This window comes from Cupressus sempervirens, chromosome 5, assembly GCF_028749045.1.
Source record: "Cupressus sempervirens isolate cs-2001-9-10 chromosome 5, ASM2874904v1, whole genome shotgun sequence".
NCBI lineage: Eukaryota > Viridiplantae > Streptophyta > Pinopsida > Cupressales > Cupressaceae > Cupressus > Cupressus sempervirens.
This window is the reverse complement of record NC_143122.1, coordinates 374,660,720-374,682,745: the sequence shown is the minus strand read 5'-3', so window position 1 is coordinate 374,682,745 and position 22,026 is coordinate 374,660,720. Positions and strand designations below refer to the sequence as shown.

The window sequence follows — 22,026 nt, the reverse complement described above, 5'->3', positions numbered from 1 at the left end:
GTTAAACCCATCATAAAAATATACTTACTATGCTCTCTACCTTATGTTTTTTGGAGTATGTAGACTCCAATCAGGCATCAGGCACAAACATTTGGTTAAGTTGAGGAATGGCACCAAGTGTGCTTTGCAATGTGAGGAATTGGCCCGAAAATTGTCCCACTCTTGATTGCACAATGTCTTTTCCATCTAGGTGTTTTCTCATCAATGAGAGGACCCAATTATGGTATAGATGAATTTGGCTACACTTTTAGCATCTCCAAGCACCCTTTTTTCCCATCTAATCTTCCCATTGTCCTCTAACTTAAGTCCAAGCAATGTGTAGCATGAGGACTCAATGTAATTTCAAGATGTCTATCCATAAGCATTTTTCTTGCGGTTACATATGCATCTCCATTGTCCATGATAATTTGGACAACATTGTTAACTCACAACTTTTGGGATCACCCCATCTAACAAATTGCATAAAGTCTCAACGTTTTTTATTTCATTTGGGGCATCTATAAACTTGAATAGGATTGCACCATTAGAATCCATACATAAGTTGAGTTCTTTTTCGTCCATTCGTCCATCCATCAGATAAGAAGTTGCATCCTTTTGTCCATAATATTTTTTGATCATCAACCAGCACTTGTGTATTTTTCACGGATTGCTCTAGTAATGGCCCACTAAAGTCTTTAGTTGTTGGGGCCCTAAAGCCCTTGCGTGCAACTGTAAATGCAGATATCAAAACTTCCCAGTATAAGTTGTTTCCAGCATTAAAAGACAAATTGTTGTAGTACCAAAAATACATTGTTGGAATCCTTGAAATATCACCGTGGAGAAATAAATACAAAATTTTCAGTAGAGGCTATTATATGTGTCGTCCTCAATTTTGGCTTCATAAGATTGTGGCAAGCCTCCACAATTTTCTCATGTATTCGTAGGTGTATCTTCTTTGTTTAATGTATTGGTAAAGTGTTATGAAGGCAATTCTTTATCCTTGAATTATGCTCTATGTAACTTTATTTGTGCATTTCTTTTGAATGTTTCCATCAAGTTAGATCCTCACATGTTTGTAAGAAAGAGTTATAATTCTTTGACTGCGAACGCTTGATATTTGGTAATATTTCACATCTTTTCTTCATTTTTCTTTTTATTGCAAATATTTTTGAGTCTTGTTTTTGCCTTATGATAATAGCCCTTACAATCTTGTTCGTTTCAAGCTAACTTAGGCCTCAAACAAAGTTGTCTAGCTCAAGTTATAAAGGTTGGTGGGGGTTTTTAGGTCGGCAACACATCTTGTTTAAAAATCCTCGAAAAGTGGGCTTTTTTTTATTGACAATTATATGGAATAAGATTTTTTTTCTAAATATTTGAAGTGAATTTTAACATCCATTTAAAAATTTCAGCTCATTCTGAGTTGATTTGACCATAATTTTTAATGTTTTATGAAAATTAGCCTTTTAAAGTCTATTTTCGTGTTATTGTATTGAAAACTATTGTTATTTATTAAATATAACTACACGAGACATCTAAAATGGATATAGGTGGGGTTTTATTAGTCATTGCATATCATCAACATGCAAATCACCTTATAAAAGCCCATTGCCAATTAAATATAATTCCTAAATACATATAGGACTTTTTATATGCAATAACATTTTTATATCACTTATATGCTTATAAGTGGGGAATTCGAACCCAAGTGCACCTGTTATTGCACTTTAAAAGTCCATTAATGTGTTTTTTGACTTGAGTTATGATTTAAATGCATCATGGTGGGGAATTAGAACCCAAAAGCATATGTATTAAAAATTACATGTGTTTTTGCATCTTAAAAACTTCTCTATACTTCTCCAATAGAGGCATTTGGACATGTTAATGCATATGGTGGAGTTTTTGAAGTGAAAAGCACTTTTTTACTATAAAAAACACATCATTACATTTATTAACACTAGAAACTCATTATGGTGGGGAATTCATTGCCAAAAGCACATGCTTTTGGATCTAAAAAACATGTGTTTAATTATAAAGAGAGGTGTTTATAGCCAAAACTCATAAAGTGACATTTTTGAACCCAAAAACATGTGTTTTGGCCATGAAAAAACCCATCATTAATCTCTATCACATGCATTTTGATCAAAACTCCTTTGGTGGCAATTTCTAAGTGAAAAACACATGTTTTGGAGTTGTAAAAACCTTATTTTGGGCATTTTCAGAAAAAAACGGGTTTTTGGAGCAAAGAAGCACAAGATTTATCACCAAAATTCAAAGGTTTCTTCCTCCAATAGGGTAGTTTTTGCACAAAATCCATCAAAGATCATTCTTAGCTCATCAAAAGTGCAGATATGCAGACATTTTATTAAATTTTACAGTCCCTTCAGGGCACGTTTTTGCACAAAAGTGCCTTATGTTTGATCATATTTCTCCATCAAATCTTTAAAGTGTTGTCTCAAGGTAAGTTCTAGGGTATAACATTCATTTTCAGCCTGTTTACAACTCTTTTCAAGCTGCATTTGATGCCTTGGATACCATTTTTGATATGCATTGCATATTGCTTGGTCAAAATGGTTGCTATTATTATGCATTTTTAATCTCCAACTACCTATACTTGGAAAGGTACGAAGTTTTACTCAAGAATGCAGTCATTTTGCAAGGATTGAGTCAAGATTTGAAGTCAATTTAACTCTTATTCATGCAATCTTTTTAAATCCAAAAATCTCATTGGCTTCATTTTCAGATTTTGCATAAGAGGTTTTCATGATGAAAAAAGGTCAGATTCTTTACCAATTTCATAGGGCTTTGTTGTATATATTTGTTCTTTTGTTTATGCAAGTGATTTCATTTCAATTTTCAGATTTGTATAATGTATATGATGTGCTTCTATTTTCTGTCTAAATTCTCCAAGTTGCATGTGCAAGTACTTTATCTTACTTGTACATGTAGTCGGGATTAAAAACTCTGTTATTGAAAAAAAAAATCATGAAAAGTGAGCTCATTTACCACATGCTTTTGCATCTGAAAACCCTACCTTTATGCTTGTATGCACTTCATTTGCGCTTTTTATATTGCTGCCTTGTGACTTAAAACTCATGCTGGTGGTTGCTTGCACGTTTCCTTACGATGAAAACATAAGAATTCATAAGTAGATGTTATGCTTCCCATTATCTATACATTTTCCATGTATACCGAAAACCCATATTTGGCTTTTATCACCATTTAAGCACTCATTTTGAGCTCAAATTTTTGTCCATTCGCTGTCTCAAATGTTTCCAACCATACACCGTGTGCAATGCTCCCAAAAAACCTTGTTTTTTAGTTTTTCCCCCATTTAAAGAGCTGATTTTATGCATGCAAGGAAGAAAGAGCAACACAACGCAAGTATGATCACATAATGGAGCCTACAAGGAGGTGAAAGAATGATTGCAAACATAAAATGCTTTCAAGAGAAAAATGGTCAATGAACACTCAACGAAACAATCAAGGATGCATATTCATATTCTGGTCCGAGATGCTTCCACCAACCTAAGCACATCATTCATAAAGCATTCCTTTAGTAGCATGAAGACCAAAAATGTTGATGCAATAGATGTTGTGTCTTGTTAGACACTTCAAATATTTTCATCATGTAGTAATTTGTAATCGACATATTGCATGTAATGAAAAAACAAGATGTAATTGCATGTGGTAGTTGTTGATCTCTAAGCCTGAGTTTCCTATTAGTGTCTAACACTTAGTCATTTCTAGGGTAGAGTTGGACGGTCATCACTGCGACCAAGCCATCTAGAGAAGGCCGAGCTCTGAAAGGACTTGTCTATCTATCAATACATGGTGAGCAAGTCAAAGGTTGCCGAGCACCCTAGTTGAGACCGAGCAAGCATACAAGCCTAGTAATTCAGTTGAGACTAAGCAAGCAGAAAGTCAGTTATTGCCAAGTGAACAAAATATGTGGAGGCCAATTGACAACATGAATGTTAGTTATGACCGAGCATTAGAACATTCAAGTGTTGAGTAAACCATTATTGACATATGAGTTTGTAATTGCACAAACACTTATGTAATTCATTCTAGCCAACCTCTATACGACACTTAAGGATCAAAGAGATAATTAAGGAGGAAATTAAGTATTTTGTCAGAAGGTATTGATCCCTAGGCAAACAAAATTACCAGTCAGAAAATCAGAATGGAAAATGACGAAAAGGATGAAATATATATCGTTGATCCTAATCTAGAACCTTCGAGGATTATCTATTTAAGAATGATTCCTAACCTAAAAATTGCATAGAGAGTGTGTGTGAGTCATATGAAGCGAAGTGAAAAAGTGAACAAGCTAAGTACAGAGCGAAGGAGTTTAGATAGTGCAACCAGAGCAGTGAAGGACAGAATAGACAATCAGATAAGGAGATCAGATTTTGGAGAGAGGAGATCTGTAATCAGCTTTTAGAGAAAACCGAAGGGTCAGGTACTGAATCAATTCTAATAGATTGAGTCAGGGCAAATCTCTTAACAAAGTGGTTCTAACAGACCTACTTCAAGTCTCCTAATAGAGTGCTTACTTTATTGTAAGTGTAAAAGCTTTTCACAAGGTAAGACCTAACAGTCTTAAATGCTTTTGACGGAGCAAACCCCTCACATGGTAGATCATCTGATATGATCAAATTGTAACCCTAGTAGGTTAACTTTGTTGTTGCAATAGTGAAGATTTGTGGGTTTCATCCCCACCCTAGTTTTACATTCATACTGAAGTGTTCCTGGGTAACCAAAATCATTATGTTATGTGTTAATGATTTTCATGGATGTTATGCTTAGATAGATTTCATTTCAGCATTACATATTTATGGTTTTATGGTATAAGTTTATAGATATGAGATGGATTAGGCGTGAAATGTTTTAGCAGAGAAAGGTATTATAAATCCTGATTCACGCCTCCCCTCGTCCGCCCCCTTCTTAGTATCTTGTTTCCCATTAAGATTCCCAACAATGGTATCACATGCAATGTTGTAACATATAATCAGGTTGCAAGTGCATTAGGCACACAACTTTGAATAAGTCAAAGTTAGAAGTTTGTTAGGGAATAAATTAAGGTGGTAAAAGGTTTTTCCTTTTTTTCTCCACCTTTCCCTCCACTCTTTTCCTATATAAAAGAGGGAGCTCATTGTAAATAATCATCATTAGGCAACACAAGAAAATGTTTTCAATTTGTATTATGCACTTTGAGACTTTGTGGTTGGATGTAAATCTGATTTGCATTCAATAAAAGAGGCAGGTTATTTTGAGACTTTGTGCCAACCCAACCTGTTTTGTGACAATATTTTCTTGAATTGGTTGCGAGTTTTACTCATTTGCTGAAGAGGTATTTGAATTCAATTGTGCTTACTTTGAACTGCCTATTGCTTTTTGTAATGTCCCTTGCTAGATTTCCTTGGAATTAAGGAACAACTAACCCATTTCCTACAAATCTTGATTGTTGATCTCATTGTTAATTTGTATGATAAGGATGACAAGAGTAATAACTAGTATCAATTGCAGCTATTTCTAGTGACTGTAGACTTTTCAACGTGACTCCTACGTAATGATTCCTTAAATGATATTATCACCAATGAGTAAGCATCCAATGTAATTGTATACATAACGATCATTAATTAGATATTATGTGTTGCATATGAGGTAAAGTCTCTGACATATTCATCTACATGATTTTCATACCAATTCCTAACTTGACTATTTACAAGTGTATAGTCTTCATAATAACTAGTGCTTACATTCCTTAGTTTAATAGCTGGGTATAAATTAACATATCAATTATTCTTCTTCCATGTAATGGCTTGATGACATAACTATCACAATATTATGTTGATAATGATGTATTTGGAATCAAATAAGTTCTTGGCATCCACATATGGGAATAGACACATGCATGAAATTGTATTGGAACCGATTATTATCTCCTTAGTCGCTGATTGGGTTAGTGTACAAGGTGAAATGTGAAGCAATCATATAAGGGCTCAACTACTTCACATTTTGGGGGTTGATTAACCTTGTACCTCGAAGGGAAGTTAAGAAGTTAAGGAGATTAATTAGATATTATGTGTTGCATACGAGATAGAGTCTCTCACATATTCCTCTACATGATTTTCATACTGATTCCTAACTTGAATATTTACAGGTGTATAGTCTCCATAATAACTAGTGCTTACATTCCTTAGTTTAATAGCTGGGTATGAATTAACATATCAATTATTCTTCTTCCATGTAATGGCTTGATGGCATAACTATCACAATATTATGTTGATAATGATGTATTTGGAATCAACTAATTCATGGCGTCCACATATGGGATTAGAGTCATTAGACACATGCATGAAATTGTATTGGAACCGATTATTATCTCCTTAGTCGCTGATTGGGTTAGTGTACAAGGTGAAATGTGAAGCAATCATATAAGGGCTCAACTACTTCACATTTCGGCCTCTAAGGGAAATTTAAGGAGATTGATCCTTTCAATCTCAACTTTAAGGTAATAGATCTAAGAAGATTTGTGCCAACCCAATGATGAAGGAGCACTAATGCAAACAAAGATCTAATGGTTATAGAGTTGGAAACAAAATGCCAAATGTTTAAAACCCTAAGGTAGCTAGAGCTATGGAGTGTAGCAATGAAAGTAGATGTGCAACGCAAAGTTGAATGTATGGAAATGGAAATGTGTATTTACTATGGAGAAGGAAGGAAAACTCACCTTGCAAAATACAAACCTGAAAACAGACTATCAAACGATCTTCGGAACTGTTGAATCTTGCTTATTGGACTGAAAACTTTGAGATCTACAAAACCCATAAATCGTTCGGTTGTCTGTCAAGGTTGAAATGGAGAAGCAAGGTGTAATGTCCCCTTTCTAGAGCACGATCCAATAAGAATAATAAGTAAGATTAAATAAATAATTAAAAATAATAAAATAATACATAGTTGTAAACAAATAACATTATAATTATATTAAATAAAAGAAAAATGAATTTAATATTAGAAGAGCTTAATGTTTATCATATTGTATAATACATTTAATTAAATATAAGTACTACTAAATAATGATATTAAAATATAATTAGAGTTATGACCAAAATGCATGTCTGAAGGGACACAACCACACAATGTAAAGTTATTTATAGCTGGTCTTTAAGACATTCGATGGGAGGAAAAAAATATAAGAACAAGTAACAGATTATTCAGGGAAGAGAAGAATATAAAAGAGAGGAATATCAAAAATATACGCAGAGAAGTAATCGGCAAAAAAGAAAACATTGAAACAATTCAGAATCCATTAGATCACTGAGACGGGCAAGTGCCGATGAAGGGATCAGAGAAACTTAAACTTTGAACACTTATTCCTTAGCAAATATATCATGGGGGAACATCATTGCATTGGATAAGAAACATTCCATACATCAATAACTCAAAGAAGGAAATGTAGGAACATTAGTGTACATGGAGTAGAGAAATATATTGATCACTGTCATTGGAATGATATTGCTTACTACACACAACAAAACCAAACACATCAGCACCATATAAATAGCAGAAAAAGGAGAAGTTCAGGGATTAGAATTTGTATTCAGAAAAAAATAACAATGGAATGGAGGATTGATATTTTGTCAATCAGCATGTGTAGTATACACACAATGCTGGAAACAACATAGTGACAGCCGATAGATCACAAAGACCATCGGAGATTCATTGAGGAACATTACACCAAAGTAACAAGAATCAGAATCATAACATCATCAAATAGAAGTTAAAACTTAACATACATAAACATGGAACATAAAATCCATCACATATGTAACTATGTTATCTAAAATGTAAATTGTAGGCTAGCTGAAGTAAATAGAAATCAAATGATCACAATGATTTAAATCATAGAATGTATGTAAGATGATCCATAAGACATCAAATCATAAATGTATGTAAGAATCTAAGATGAAGATCCATGAAAGTTTGAAACATATGTCTATCAATGATTCAGTATCAATATCTGTAAACAAAATATAAAAACAAGGCTCCAGGTCAAGCCTCAGACTCATAGTCATCATCATCATCCTCAACATCATCCTGAAGCTCGGCTGCAGCCTCAGCCTCAGCCTCTGAGTATCCAGTCTGCCTAGTAGCAAGGCGTCTAATGTAGGTCCTAGAGGACTGCCGAGCCATATCTCCCGCGTGTAAGATGGGCTCATGAACGTCGCTAGGGCCTGTGCCTGTGCGTGCACGTGTGCGTCTACCAATGCCTGAAGAACGTGCTCTAGCTGCCTCAGCCTCTATATCCACCTGGTCAACCCACACACGGTCTTCCTCAGTGAAGACTGGATCCACAACCTCTGTGAGCCACTCTGATTCTGGATCAATCTCCTCTAGAATGATCGGAGAGGAGTCAGTGCCCAAAATCTGTCTGATCCTAAGACGGAGGTTGTAATGAACAAAGACAATATCATTCAACTTCTGCACTGTCAACCTGTTTCTCCTCTTCGAATGGATGTGCTCGAACATGGACCAACTGCGCTCACATCCAGAAGCGCTGCTTGGCTGACTCAGAATACGAATGGCAATTTTTTGAAGTTTTGGGGTTGTGGCCCCGAACATTTGCCACCATCCTTCTGCAATAAGGGAAAAATTGAAAATAGAAACAATTAGTCTCATTTACAAATTACAAGTTAACTCTAAAATTACATAATCAACTTTAAGATTAGAATCTAGATTCATGAACATTGAATATATTATTTAATTTTTACCTGGCTGTAGTGTTGTCTGAGCATTTATGGCCATCCTGCTAGAGAAAAGTGGCCCCTCTTTATTGTTGAACTGGTCTAGCTCAACAATCGCAGCAACGCTATCTTCATCGCTACTCAACCTCTGAATCACTGTGTATAAGCCAGTGAGAACCTCCGCATCCGCCTTGAACTCAGGACGGAAACGATATGTCGGATTCAGAAAGTAAGCTGCTGCATGGATGGGTCGATGGAGCTGATTCTGCCATCTCCTATCGATGATGTCCCAAATAGGGCCATACCTCTCCTGCACTCCTGCATATTGGGCTCTGATGGCCTCCTTGGCCCTATCCATGCCCTCATAAATGTAGCCCATAGAGGGCTTCTCCCCATCAGCAGTTCGTAGCAAAGCTACAAGGGGCTCAGTGACCTACATATAAAGTAAAACAAAAAACTTGAGTCAAAACTTAAATATAAAATAATATAACTTAAAGTAAAAGTAAAATACTAAATGTTAAATTGCAATAAATTTACCTGCAGGATTTCTCTAGCGGGTTTCCAAAAACCATCCTCATCAAATATGCAATCCGCCACATCTATCCCTACAGTGGTCGTAGCATAGGAAGAGGAAATCCACTCCCGCCCAACAAACATGCTCCTCAATTCATCCCTTGATGTCAACAAGGACTGCAAGGTGATGAAATTCGAGGCAAACCTCGTGATACCTGGGCGAGCTAACTCTTTGCCTTCTGTGTACTTCCTCATTGTGCTAAGGACAAATGAATGATTATAAATGAATTTGCATATGTTTTTTGCCCTTTCCACACATGACTTGACAAACTCAAGTTTGCCAATTTCCTCCAACATGAGGTCAATGCAATGTGCCGCACAAGGGGACCAAAATATGGTGGGGTGCCTCTCCATCAAAAGTTTACCTACAACAATTTTAAGTCAATTAGAAATTCAAATTTCAAAATTCAAATAAATTTATTTTCAAAACTTGAAAAGTTAAAAGTTTACCTGCAGCAACATAACTTGCTGCATTATCCGTCACCACCTGGATCACATTTTGTTCTTCCACCTCTGCTATGACTTCCTCAATAGCCTCACATAAGTATGTGGCATTTTTTACATGTGCGGAAGCATCAATGGATTTGATGAACATGGTATATCCTACAAGTAACAAAACAATGAATTAGAATATTAAAATTAAATGGATCATCAACAAATTAGCATTCAACAAATCAAAATTTACAATTATGTATGTAGGAAAGTAGAATGATCAATTACCTCCACAGGATACAAGAAAATTGAGGAGTGTTCTATTCCTCCTATCTGTCCAACCATCAGTCATGATGGTGCAACCCTTTGCAATCCACTCCTTTCGGTTCTCCTCGAGCTCAGCCCTCATGTCCTCTACCATCTCATCCAAGAGGTATCCGCTCAACTCAGCCTCAGTTGGGGCTTTAAACCCCGGACCACAAATAGCAACCGCGTCTATCATGTTCTGCCAATAAGGAGCCCTGTCACAAATAAAAATTTAGATGTCAAAGACTCAAATTATAAAACAAGTAAATATAATTAAAGTTTTACTTTTACTTTTAATTTTAACTTTAAAGAAAACAACGAAAAAAGAATCAATTACCTCGCTGCAATAAATGGAATGTTGCAAAAGTACCAAAATTTGCATATCTCCTTTCTGGCAGCATCATGAATTTCCTTGTTCAAACCCATGCCCTCAAGCGTGGGTTGGGAACCAGGAGTAGTGCGGGGCACAAAGTAACTATCCATTCTGTTTTTCCGCACTCTAGGCTGCAATAGGTTGGTGTGGGACTCTGTCTCAGTATGTGACCGACTAGCACTAGCACAAGCAGAAGAACTAGGATAAAAAGGAGGCCTAGAAGAACCCTCTCCAACACAACCTACAGATGCAGAAGCTGATGCAGATGCAGATGTGGATGCGGCTGCAGATGCTGATGCGGGAACATGGGAGCCAATACCCCTTAACCCTTCAAGTTGCATTTTCCTATTGGCTTTGTCTTTTTCAATTTTTTCTAATGCCATTAAGCAAGTGCGTTTTGCCTCAGGAGTTTGGTGAGTGCAAATTGTAACATCGTGTCCAGGTATAGCAGCAATGTGGTATTTCAATCTATAAATACCCCCAGAAGTTATTTTTTCTTTACAAAAAATACATTTTGTTTGATATTTGGTTCTTCCAGGAAACTCTTCGTTATATTTCCAACATTCATTTTTTCTACCCATTGCGAATTTGCAAAAAATGAAAGCAAAGGCTACTGCAATAAAAATTTATATGTAAAATATCAAAGTTTGAAGCTAATAAAAGCTACAAAACAACAAACCCTAGTTTGCAACTTAGTAAAAATAAAGAACATTCAAGATCTAAACTAAAAATCTTGAAAACTATAAAAATTTAACAAAAAATGCATAATACACTAACATGCAAAAAAAAAAAGAGCACTTACCTCTTGCAAATGAGTTGAGGAGTGTTGAGATTGGCTCCCTAATGCTCCCAATGCAATTGATGGCCTCCCCAAATGGATTGCTGATCTCTTTTGTGCTCTTTCTTCTTGCCGGTTAGAAACCTATGGCTTTTCTTTTCTCTTCTTCTCTCTCACTTTTCCTCTCTTCTACTCATGTTAAATAAATAGAAGGCCCTTTAGGGTTATAACAAAGAGAAATGGTCAAAAACAAAGTAAAAAAACCAAGCAATTTTTCAAAATTTTACAACTCTATACTTTATTGGCCACGGGCGATTCCTGCCGATTTTTCCAGGCGATTCATGCGATTTTTTGCCTGAATCGCCTAAATCGGCGATTCAGGCGATTCACTTGAAGAAATCGGCAATGGCGATTTCCGACTCCAAAAAAATCGCCATTGCTGAATCTAATTGCCGAATCGCCGATTCAGGCGATTTTATGGCGATTCTCGTTACTCTGCATTACACGGACTGCCAACAACTCAGAAGATGTCAACACAAGAAGCTGCTAATTGCCAAGGAAGACAAATGGGGAAATGTATAGTATAGAGAGTTAGTAAATTTTTTTCAAAACATGAACACCGATGGAAAATGACAAGCAATATTGTCATCATATTAGTAAGAGAGGCATTTGAATAAGAATCACTAGACACCGGTCATGAGGGCAATGTGCAATGAAATTAAGAAATGATTACAGACTTTGACAATAATTTTTATCTGTTAGCAGCGATGATTGTTTCTGCAGTAATGGGAATCCAAATGGTGACAAAACTAGGACGAGGAATTCACCATAAAGGAATTCAACAAATGATGGAGGAGGCAAAGCAATAGAAAATAATGATATTAAATAATCAAAGAAAGCATCGATATCATCGATACAGGAAAGTTATGATTCCATCAAAGATAATAATATTGGTTGCAATCATATTTGAGGACTTGACCCTTATAATCTTTTGGTGATACTACAATATTGTCATTATTATCAAATAGAGACATTGCAGTACTAAAGTCTGGAAATAAGAAGAGTCTGATTGATCTTATTGATTAAAATAAAAAGGTCAAACACAAACTAATGGTATATATATGAAGGGGCATGTTAGCAATTAAGAGATTACAATAATTAAACACATTACAAAGACAACAATTATCGAGATCTAATCGATAATCATAATTGAAATGAAATAGTGGAATTATTATTAAGGAAAGAATATAATACTTAATAAATATAAGTCAAGTCCTTTGGAAGGTGACTCCCGTTTTAATTGGAAGATATGCAAAAGCATTCATTTCCACTTCAATAATTATGGATTGGAGTTCTTTTAGTATGAACAAATGTAATCCCAAACCCTAATTGAGGATTTTAAGAGCAAATCAAGTAAGTCCTAATAGGGGACATTACACAGGGTTGAAATGACAAGAATGAAATGCATCTCTACTCAACAATGTCAGATCGTGAAACAATTTAGAGTCTACGAAGTTCTGTGAAAAGGGTTTCCGAATTTGTGCTCTATTTTCCCTTCTAGGATCCACAACTTGCAAGAAAAATGGTTTTGTTTTGCTTATGGGGGGTTTGGCTTGGTCAAACCCCAGTTTAGGAATTAACCTTGAAATTGAATTAATTGAAATGCTGGAAATGTAACTAAATGTACTAATTTACCTTACAATAGTATGATTTCTCAAATCAAATGCAATGAGCTCTCTTTGCTAATTGAATTAGATCAAGAGGAATGTGAATGTGGAAGAAGAATGAATGTAGAAGAAGTATGAATGCATGAGATTTGCTCTCCAATGACTTGCAAAAGGATCTCCTTGGATGTACTTGAAGATGACTTGAATGCGTGAACACTTGAATGCTTGAAGACTTGAAGGTTTGAGTGCTAGTGCATGATAAATGCTTAATCGGAATACTTGACTAATGGATGCAAAATGAGGCAAATGGATGGGCTTATAAAGAGGCCATAATAAGCTTTCTCCCATAGACAGACTGTACTTCAAATTTTGCACCCGAGATTAACCTGGACTCGGGACCTAAAAAACGAACCCAAAATAGGTCCCAAGTAGGGACACATTGCATCCCTAATTGAGCCAATAGGGACACACTGAGTCCTTGATTGAGTAGAGATTGCTAACCTAGCCCTAAAACCCTTGGGATTCCCTTGGGGTCTCAAAACCGGTCCCGGTCTTTCGAAATCATGTATAATTTTTCAATAAAAGTTAGTTTCGGTGTAGAAAATAGATTCCAAGTGATTTGTGGAAGGCAAGGGAGAACCCAAGTGGATAGATCCTACGTCGAGTTTTACTCCATGAAATAGGAATACTAAGGAGAATCTATTAGGTCCTACCCTAATTGTGCCTAGGAGAAATGAGAAGAAATAAGAAGAGAAGGGGAGAAATGCAAATAAAAGATGACTCTGCCTTAAATGGGTGCTAAACCATCATTACATTGAAGTGCTTCTAATTTAAGACGGTATAGTTAGATATTTCCAAAATGTTATGTGCAATGTGATATGTGTTATAGAAATAGATCTGCAAATGTAGGCTACAAATACTTAGAGTGATTATATATTTATACTAAGATGTTTCATTCTATTTGAGAGTCTCATTGGATCAGTTATAAATTTTTTTTTATTGTGATCATTACTATAGTGACTTGCAAGTAATATTTAATGCTTGGATGTTGAAGACGATTTGTAATTTGCTATAGTTGCCTCTAAAAGTGGGTTGTCTTATAACTACAATTGCTGCTAGTAGCTGTCGAATAGTGGACGGATATTGTATCCCCCGAATGTGAACATCAATAGGAAATAGAATTTATTTAATACTCCATGATATCACTCAAATCTCTTCCCTATCTATTGTTATTTTTTTTATTTCGATGGATATGGAATTCCTATTTGATCGTATAGATTTTCTGATTTTGGTGTTGTTGCGTATTCCTTCCTAAGTTCCCTATTCCTCCCTGCTTAGAATGATTAATTCTAATTTCCTTATGTATTCATCCTCACATAATGGTTATATTTTTAAAATACATGTTCATTCTTCATTTGCTTCTCAAGAGATACATTCTAATTTCTATTTCCTTTGAATATTGTTTGTCGATACTAATAAATCTTATTACTGATTGGAAAGATGAATTAATGGCCAATGCCCTTCATTAACAATCATTGTTGCGTTTAGCTTATTTTATTTCATATCTTCTATATCCATATTAATAGAATAATACCATGTTATTCGCTCTTGACTGATTGAGACATTGTTGGTATTAGTTGTATTGATTTGTTGTTTTTCTTCCTTTTGAATAAAAGTATGGTTTAGTCAAATATCTTTCCTCAACATTCATTATTCTTTGATATATTCATAATGTTATTGGAATAGTATATTGTTTAATTTCATTGTAATCATCCTTTTATATATTTAATTAATATATATTAAATTGATTATATTAATATATTATATAACATTATTAGTTGATAAATCTCTTGTCTTATTATATTGAAAAAGTATATTTTATGATTGTGTTGATAGTAGATTTCATTATATGTAATGTTCCCATTATAAAATAAATAATAAATTAAACTTTGTAACGGGCTGATTGATTTAATTTATCTCAGACCCATTTTTATTTTGTTTCCAAAGTTTGTGTCGCCGTCGGCTATCTTTGTACACCCTCGGAAGGGTTTTCCCGACGGGTATTTAAGCATGGGTTGTAGGAAGTCTGTAGGTAGGCTTTGGATTATATTTTCTTTGTACTGCGAATTCTTGTTGGAGTTCGGGATTGTTCGCCATTTCGGAAGTGAAAGATCTTCCTTATTTGGCTCGTGTGGTTTCGGTGAGATCCAACCCTCACCCTATTTTGTTGTTGCATGCATCTCTTCACTCAGATCTGGCAAATTGGAGCACCATCTGTTGGCAATTATCACTCACATTCAAATCTCTATTATTGTGTGGTTTTTTTAATCAGGACCTATTGTGTTTGTGTATGAACAAGAGTGTATTCTGTTTGGATTCCGATACCTATCTATGTGGCTTCCTGACATTTCTGTACTGCTCATACCTTTACCATACGGCCCCCATCCTTCCAAATCATTGCATGGCTTATGCCCTTCCTGCCACTGTACGACTTACTACCGTACGACCTCCAATTCATTGGTATGGCCTCTAGTTCATCCATACGGTCTTCAAACATTACCGTACGACTGCTTACTTCCTTGTACGGTCGACATAGTCCTTTGACCTGTCTCCTTGTTCCCATACGACATCTAATTCCACCGTATGGCTGCTCTTCTTTCACGTACGGCTTGGCAAATCTCCTCCATACGGCACAACAATCCCTCACCATACGACCTAGTTAATTTCATTATTTGAGCCATCCAATTCTTACTGTACGACTTAGTGATACTTACCATACGATCTCTGTGGCCTTTGTACGGACTCCTGTTCGTCATTTCCTCACACTTGCATCGTACACCATCCATACGACATCCCCTTGTAGGGCATACACACCATTATCCAATTGATTCATTTACCAGAGGAGGTTGGAAACATCATAGTGGTATCAGAGCGCTTCAATCCTACTAGCCTGTGGATAGTGAATGAGAGTTTATAGCTGGAAGAGAAGGACACATTCCGTTGATTGAATGGCTGATGAACGGGAACCGACCGCTGCCAAACTCATGGCATTACTGAGGGAACTTGTTAGGAATCAGGCACAAATCACTGATATGCAACGACTTATGGAAGAAACTCTCAAGAAGTTGGTGGAGAACAAAATATCTGGAGAACAAAATGGTCACATCGCGGACTCGGTGTCAGGTAAATCAAACCCTTAGCTAGCATGCTCTTGACCTTCCATGCCGACTTTTCCACTACAAATGGAGGCACAACACGGAGAGAGACAACCAAACTTCGAAGAGATGAGAAAAGACTAGAAGAATGCAAACCTTGAAGAAGATATATCCTACAAAGATTACGCAGATTTGATAATGAGATATTCGGGAGGCGAAAACAGAGGATACTTTAACGATGATCTAAGGAGAAAGTTGAGTAAGGTAAATCTGTCTCCAATTGACGGATCGGGTTCCATATCAGCGCAAGCGTGGGTAATGAAAGCTGATACCTACTTCCAGCTGAATCCTATGCCAGAAGAAGCAATCAAATTTGCCGTGTTGCATTTGGAGGGAGTTGCGTAGGAATGGTGGCACCACGGCACCATCACATTAGGGCATGATCCAATAAAGACTTATGTGGAATTCACGGAAAAATTGATAGAACGATTTGATGGTAAAGATCCGGAGCATCATCCTCATCCTCTCGAAGTTACACACATTCTAAACTGCCGATGTTTCCGAGGGACAAACCTCTGCCCAAGAAGCCGTCGTTGGATGAAGCTACCAGATAGGAACTCCGAAGGAAGAAATTGTGTTTCAATTGCAAGGGACCTTGGGAGCTTGGTCACCGATGCCTTGGGAAAGGGAAGATCCACTACATTGAGTTCGTATCTGATGATGAGGAAAAACACGAATATGAAGAAATGCCGACTAAAGATAACTCACCCCACAATGACACCAACATCAGTTCGAATCGTACGAAGAGAATTGCCACTCTGTTACAACGCAGAGGAACCATTGCCTTGGCCGGTAGCCCGAGGTGCATGGCTTTTCGTGTACGGGGTACCCTTCAAGGACAAAGTGTTACGGTGATGTTGGATAGCGGAGCTACTCTAAATTTCATAAACTCATCCTTGATAAAATGAAAAAGTCTCCCTACGGAGGCGCAGACAGGTTTTCAGGTCAAGGTAGCCGGAGGGACTTTCTTGCCCTGCATGCACCTTGTTCCTCAGTTGAGTATCACTATGGCGAATCACATGGTGATTGAGGACTTCTTCATAGTGGACCTGACCGACATGGAAGTTATTCTTGGCATACAGTGGATGGAGATGCTTGACAAATACACTCGGAGTTTCAAATGGATGGACTTCACTTTTGTGGTTGACGGAAAGAAGGTTGTCCTCCGAGGAATGGCAAATGAGGGTCCAAAGGAAGTTTCTGCGCATCGGATGGAGGTAATCTTTCGACACGATGAAGTGGCGTGGGTTGCGGATTGTTTTATCTCTTCGGAACCCATAAAGGGGCGTCAAACACCTCCACAAGATGATGAGCTTTAGGATATTCTAAGTGGACACGATAAAGTTTTCATGGATATTCCTCTTGGCATACCACCACATTGGGGGTTTGAACACACTATTGAGTTGGAATCAGGAGCAAAGCCAGTCATAACCACACTGTACCGCCACCCCAAGAAATTTAAAGATGAGATCGAAAGGACGATTCAAGAATTACTAGAGAAAGGATGGATCTGTCCTAGTTCTAACCCATTTGCATCATCTATGGTGTTGGTCAAAAAGGACGGGACGATGCGCATGTGTGTGGACTACTGCGCGTTGAACAAAAAAACAATAAAGAATAGATATCCCATTCCAAAGATAGATTTCCAAAGATAGATGAGTTGTTGGATGAACTGCATGGCGCAGTCTATTTTTCAAAAATAGATCGCTGTTCCGGATACCATTAGATCCACATGAGGGAAGAAGATGTGGAAAAAATGGCTTTCCATTGTCACTACGAACATTATGAGTTTCTGGTAATGCCATTTAGATTGACCAATGCACCTGCTACATTTCAATCATGCATGAACCACATCTTCAACAAGCAATTGCATAAGTATTTATTGGTATTCTTTGATGATCTTATTTATAGCAGGACATGGGAGGAGCACTTGAAGCATCTGGATGAAGTTCTAAGTATCATGGAGGAACAATCCCTGTTCGCCAAGCAGTCCAAATGTGAATTTGGTATGACAGAAATACTATACTTGGGGCATGTTGTCAGTAAATATGGAGTTCAAGTGCATCAGGAGAAGATTCAAGCTATCCTTGACTGGCCTCCCCCAAAATCACTCACGGATTTGCGAGGATTCTTCGGACTGTGCAGTTACTACAGGAGGTTCGTTAAAGGATTCTCTCAACTCAGCGCACCTTTAACAGATTTGACAAAGGGGTCATTCCAGTGGAACGAAAAGGCACAACTCACCTTTGATAAGCTGAAAGAGGCCATGAGCACTTGTCCCGTGTTGGCATTACCTGACTTCACTCGACCATTCATTTTGGAGTGCGACGTGTCTGGGGAAGGCATTGGAGCGGTACTGATGCGAGATAGACAACCCATTGCCTATGAGAGCAGGAAATTTATACTTGCAGAACGCCTATATTCCATCTATGACGAAGAAATGTTGGCCATTGTACATGCCCTAAACAAGTTCCAGCAGTATTTGGTAGGTGCCAAGTTTGTCATCCGTACGGATCACAACAGTTTGAGATATTTTTTGGAGCAACGGGACTTGAATGAACGACAACAAAAATGGGTAAGCAAAGTTCAATCTTTTGATTTTTGACATTGAATATGTGAAAGGGAAGAATAATATAGTTGCAGATGCCTTGTCCAGAAAACCCACCATCTGCTCATTAGATCAGATTTCAGCCGACTGGAAGGCACATCTGTTAGTGGAATATTCCAAAAATACATTTGCCTATGAAATAATGGATGGTCACACCCATGATGATCAGTACAGAGTGGTGGATGACATCATCTACTATAAAGACTGGATATACCTAGTACCAAAATCCAAATTGAAGCAGAAGATTTTGAAGGAAGTACACGACTCACCTCTGGCTGGACACCTAGGTTTCCTCAAAACTTACAGAAGTCTTTGGAAGAGGTTTTCATGGAAAGGACTTAAAGGGGACATGTTGCAGTATGTAAGAGAATGTACGGTCTGCCAATAGAACAAGTCCGAACATACTCTTCCTGCTAGGTTGCTACAACCTTTGCCAATTCCCAAATATAAGTGGAAAAATATATCAATGGACTTCATAACAGGTCTTCCCAAGGTGAACGGAAAGGATTGTATCTTCGTGGTGGTTGACAGATTGATAAAGTATGCACATTTCTTCGCCATCCCCTTGGAGCTTCAGGCTGCACAAGTTGCCGATCTGTTTTTTAGAGAAGTCTTTTGTCTACACGGATTACCTCGAAACATTGTCAGTGATCTCAATGGACGATTTGTCAGTATATTTTGGACAATTTTTTTTCGGATGGTAGGGACAAAATTATCACCAAACATGAGTTACCACCCGCAGACGGACAGTCCAACCGAGATTGTGAACAAATGGCTCAAGGGCTACCTTCAAAACTATGTCTCGGCACAACAACAAGCATGGGTAAAATGGATCCATCTGGGGGAATATTGCTACAATACCATGTATCACATGTCTATCGAGATGGCACCATTGAAAGATCTGTACGGGTACAGACCCCTCTCTTTCATTGACACAATTCTGGGTGACAGCCGCGCACCAAGGGCGAGGGACTAGCTTCAGGAGGGACAAGACATATTGAGGTGCTTGAAAGAAAACCTATAGCGCGCACAAAATCAACAGAAGATGTACGCCGACAGACACTGAATAGGGAGGAGTTTTGAAGTGGGGGATCTGGTCTATCTTTGGCTCTAGCCATACCGACAATCTTCATTAAAGGGATTTGGAAAGGAAAAATTGAAGCTATGATTTTATGGCCCCTATCGCATGGTTTTGTATTGGTGAAGTAGCATATGAACTGGAACTCGTGGAGGGAAGCTGCATTCATAATGTCTTCCATGTTTCCTGTCTGAAGAAAGCCATAGGACAAAATGTCACAGTTGCTACCGACCTTCCGCCACTCAATGAAGAAGGAAAGCTCATTTTGGAACCGGCCGAGATCTTCAAAGTACGTGAAAAGACCCTACAGAACCTCACTGTAAAGGAATACTTGGTATGCCGGCGACACCTACCATTGGATGAAGCAACGTGGGAAGGCGAGCACATTCTCTAGCATCCGACATTGCATTTGCTTGAGGACAAGCAAACTTTGGGACGAGAGGACTATAATGTTCTCATTATAAAATAAATAATAAATTAAACTTTGTAACAGGGCGATTGATTTAATTTATCTCGGACCCATTTTTATTTTGTTTTCGAAGATTGCGTCACCCTCGGAAGGGTTTTCCTGACAGGTATTTAAGCACGGCTTGTAGGAAGTCTGTAGGTATGCTTTGGATTATATTTTCTCTGTACTGCAAATTCCTGTTGGAGTTCGGGATTGTTCGTCATTTCGGAAGTGAAAGATCTTCCCTATTTGGCTCATGCGGTTTCGGTGGGATCCAACCCTCACCCTATTCCCTTGTTGCATGTATCTCTTCGCTCGGATTTGGCAAATCGGAGCACCATCTTTTGGCAATTATCACTCACATTCAAATCTCTATTATTGTGTGGTTTTTTTTTATCAGGATCTATTGTGTTTGTGTATGAACAAGAGCGTATTCTGTTTGGATTTTGATACCTATCTATGTGGCTTCTTGACATTTCTGTATTGCTCATACCTTGACCATATGTCCTCCATCCTTCCAAATCATTGTACGGCTTCTGCCCTTCTTGCCACTGTACGACTTACTATTGTACGGCCTCCAATTCATCCGTACGGTCTTCGAACATCACCGTATGGCTGCTTACTTCCTTGTACAGTCGGCATAGTACTTTGACCTGTCTCCTTGTTCCCGTATGGCATCTAATTCCACCATACGGCTGCTCCTCTCTCACGTATGGCCTGGCAAATCTCCTCCATATGGCATAGCAATCCCTCACCGTACGGCCTAGTTAATTTCATTGTTCGGGCCATCCAATTCCTATTGTACGGCTTAGTGATACTTACCATACGATCTCTGTAACCTTTGTACGGACTCCTGTGTGTCATTTCCTCATACCTGCACCGTACACCATCCGTACGACATCCCCTTGTAGGGCATACACACCATTATCTGATTGATTCGTTTACCAGAGGAGGTTGGAACCATCACATTATATCATTAATAATATGTTATATATATTTGTTTATTTATTTATTTAACTTGATCATTTGTATATTTAATATAATAATAATGATTTATTATGAGACATTGTTTGAGGAAGGGGCATTATACTTTTGGAGTCAATTTGAAGTTTTGAAGGCTTTGTTTTGTAGGAGGACAAAATTTTATGGTTAGTAGTGGGTGTAATTACTTAGAGTTGAAGACCCTAGACTTCAGTTGTGAGTGTTTTTACTAAATTTGAGAGTATCCAGTAAGGGACTTTGTGCCTTATTGGTTATTCTGATTGAGTCGTCATTCGAGACAAGCCCAAGAGACTTTGGGTACCTATATTTGTTTCACAAAAATATATAAGTAAATTTCTGTCTTTGGTGTTGTTCTTACATCAACCCCAAAGCAACTGGTATTATTGTAGCAATAGAATCTTTATGTTAAGTTTGAAGCCATAGTTGCATGCAAGTCATTCTTGAAGAAAAGAGGTATTGATTAAGAGAATCGCCCTTTTTGTAATTTTTAGTTAAGTTTCTATTGGAGCCACCTATGGTAAGAAGGGGGCCTCCCCTATTGCTGAGAGGAGAGAGAAATCTCATTAAAGTCACAATTTTGTAAGTTTTAGAAAGCGACTTACAATTTTTTTAGCCAACAATATCTTTCCCATCCTTTTTGTACAAACAATTCTAGGTGCTTAGTTTGACATCCCATGGAGAACTTTCTTTTTCACTTCGGCAAAAAAATTCAGTTCTATTTTCTAAAGTTTCTGTGTGAATTTCTCAAGGGAAATGTAAACATTGGACTCCCAAAACTATATTGTTATCTTCTCTGCCAACAACCTAGAATTCATTA

The 22,026-nt window shown here is 37.4% G+C and overlaps 2 protein-coding genes across 11 annotated transcripts in view; one reads left to right on the top strand and one right to left on the bottom strand.

Annotated features, from left to right (window-relative positions):
- The window catches only part of LOC149556318 (phenylacetaldehyde synthase-like), a 177,488-nt gene that overhangs the window by 50,354 nt on the left and 105,108 nt on the right, over positions 1 to 22,026 (top strand). The window lies entirely within an intron of this gene.
- Positions 8,645 to 10,397, bottom strand: LOC149556322 (uncharacterized). The gene is made up of 4 exons (XM_089830547.1): positions 10,023 to 10,397; positions 9,753 to 9,905; positions 9,267 to 9,667; positions 8,645 to 9,162 (listed from the first exon to the last, which is right to left on the bottom strand). The coding sequence occupies exons 1-4, from the start codon at positions 10,234 to 10,236 to the stop codon at positions 8,746 to 8,748; spliced, it is 1,185 nt and encodes a 394-aa protein (XP_089686673.1). The 5' UTR covers positions 10,237 to 10,397; the 3' UTR covers positions 8,645 to 8,745.

Excerpts from the sequence above, each read along its gene's own strand:
- LOC149556322 (XM_089830547.1), bottom strand. The coding sequence starts at position 10,236 with ATGATAGACGCGGTTGCTATTTGTGGTCCGGGGTTTAAAGCCCCAACT. Across the intron at positions 9,906-10,022 it reads TTTTCTTGTATCCTGTGGAG|GATATACCATGTTCATCAAA; the intron begins GTAATTGATCAT and ends TGTTACTTGTAG. Across the intron at positions 9,668-9,752 it reads AGCAAGTTATGTTGCTGCAG|GTAAACTTTTGATGGAGAGG; the intron begins GTAAACTTTTAA and ends AAATTGTTGTAG.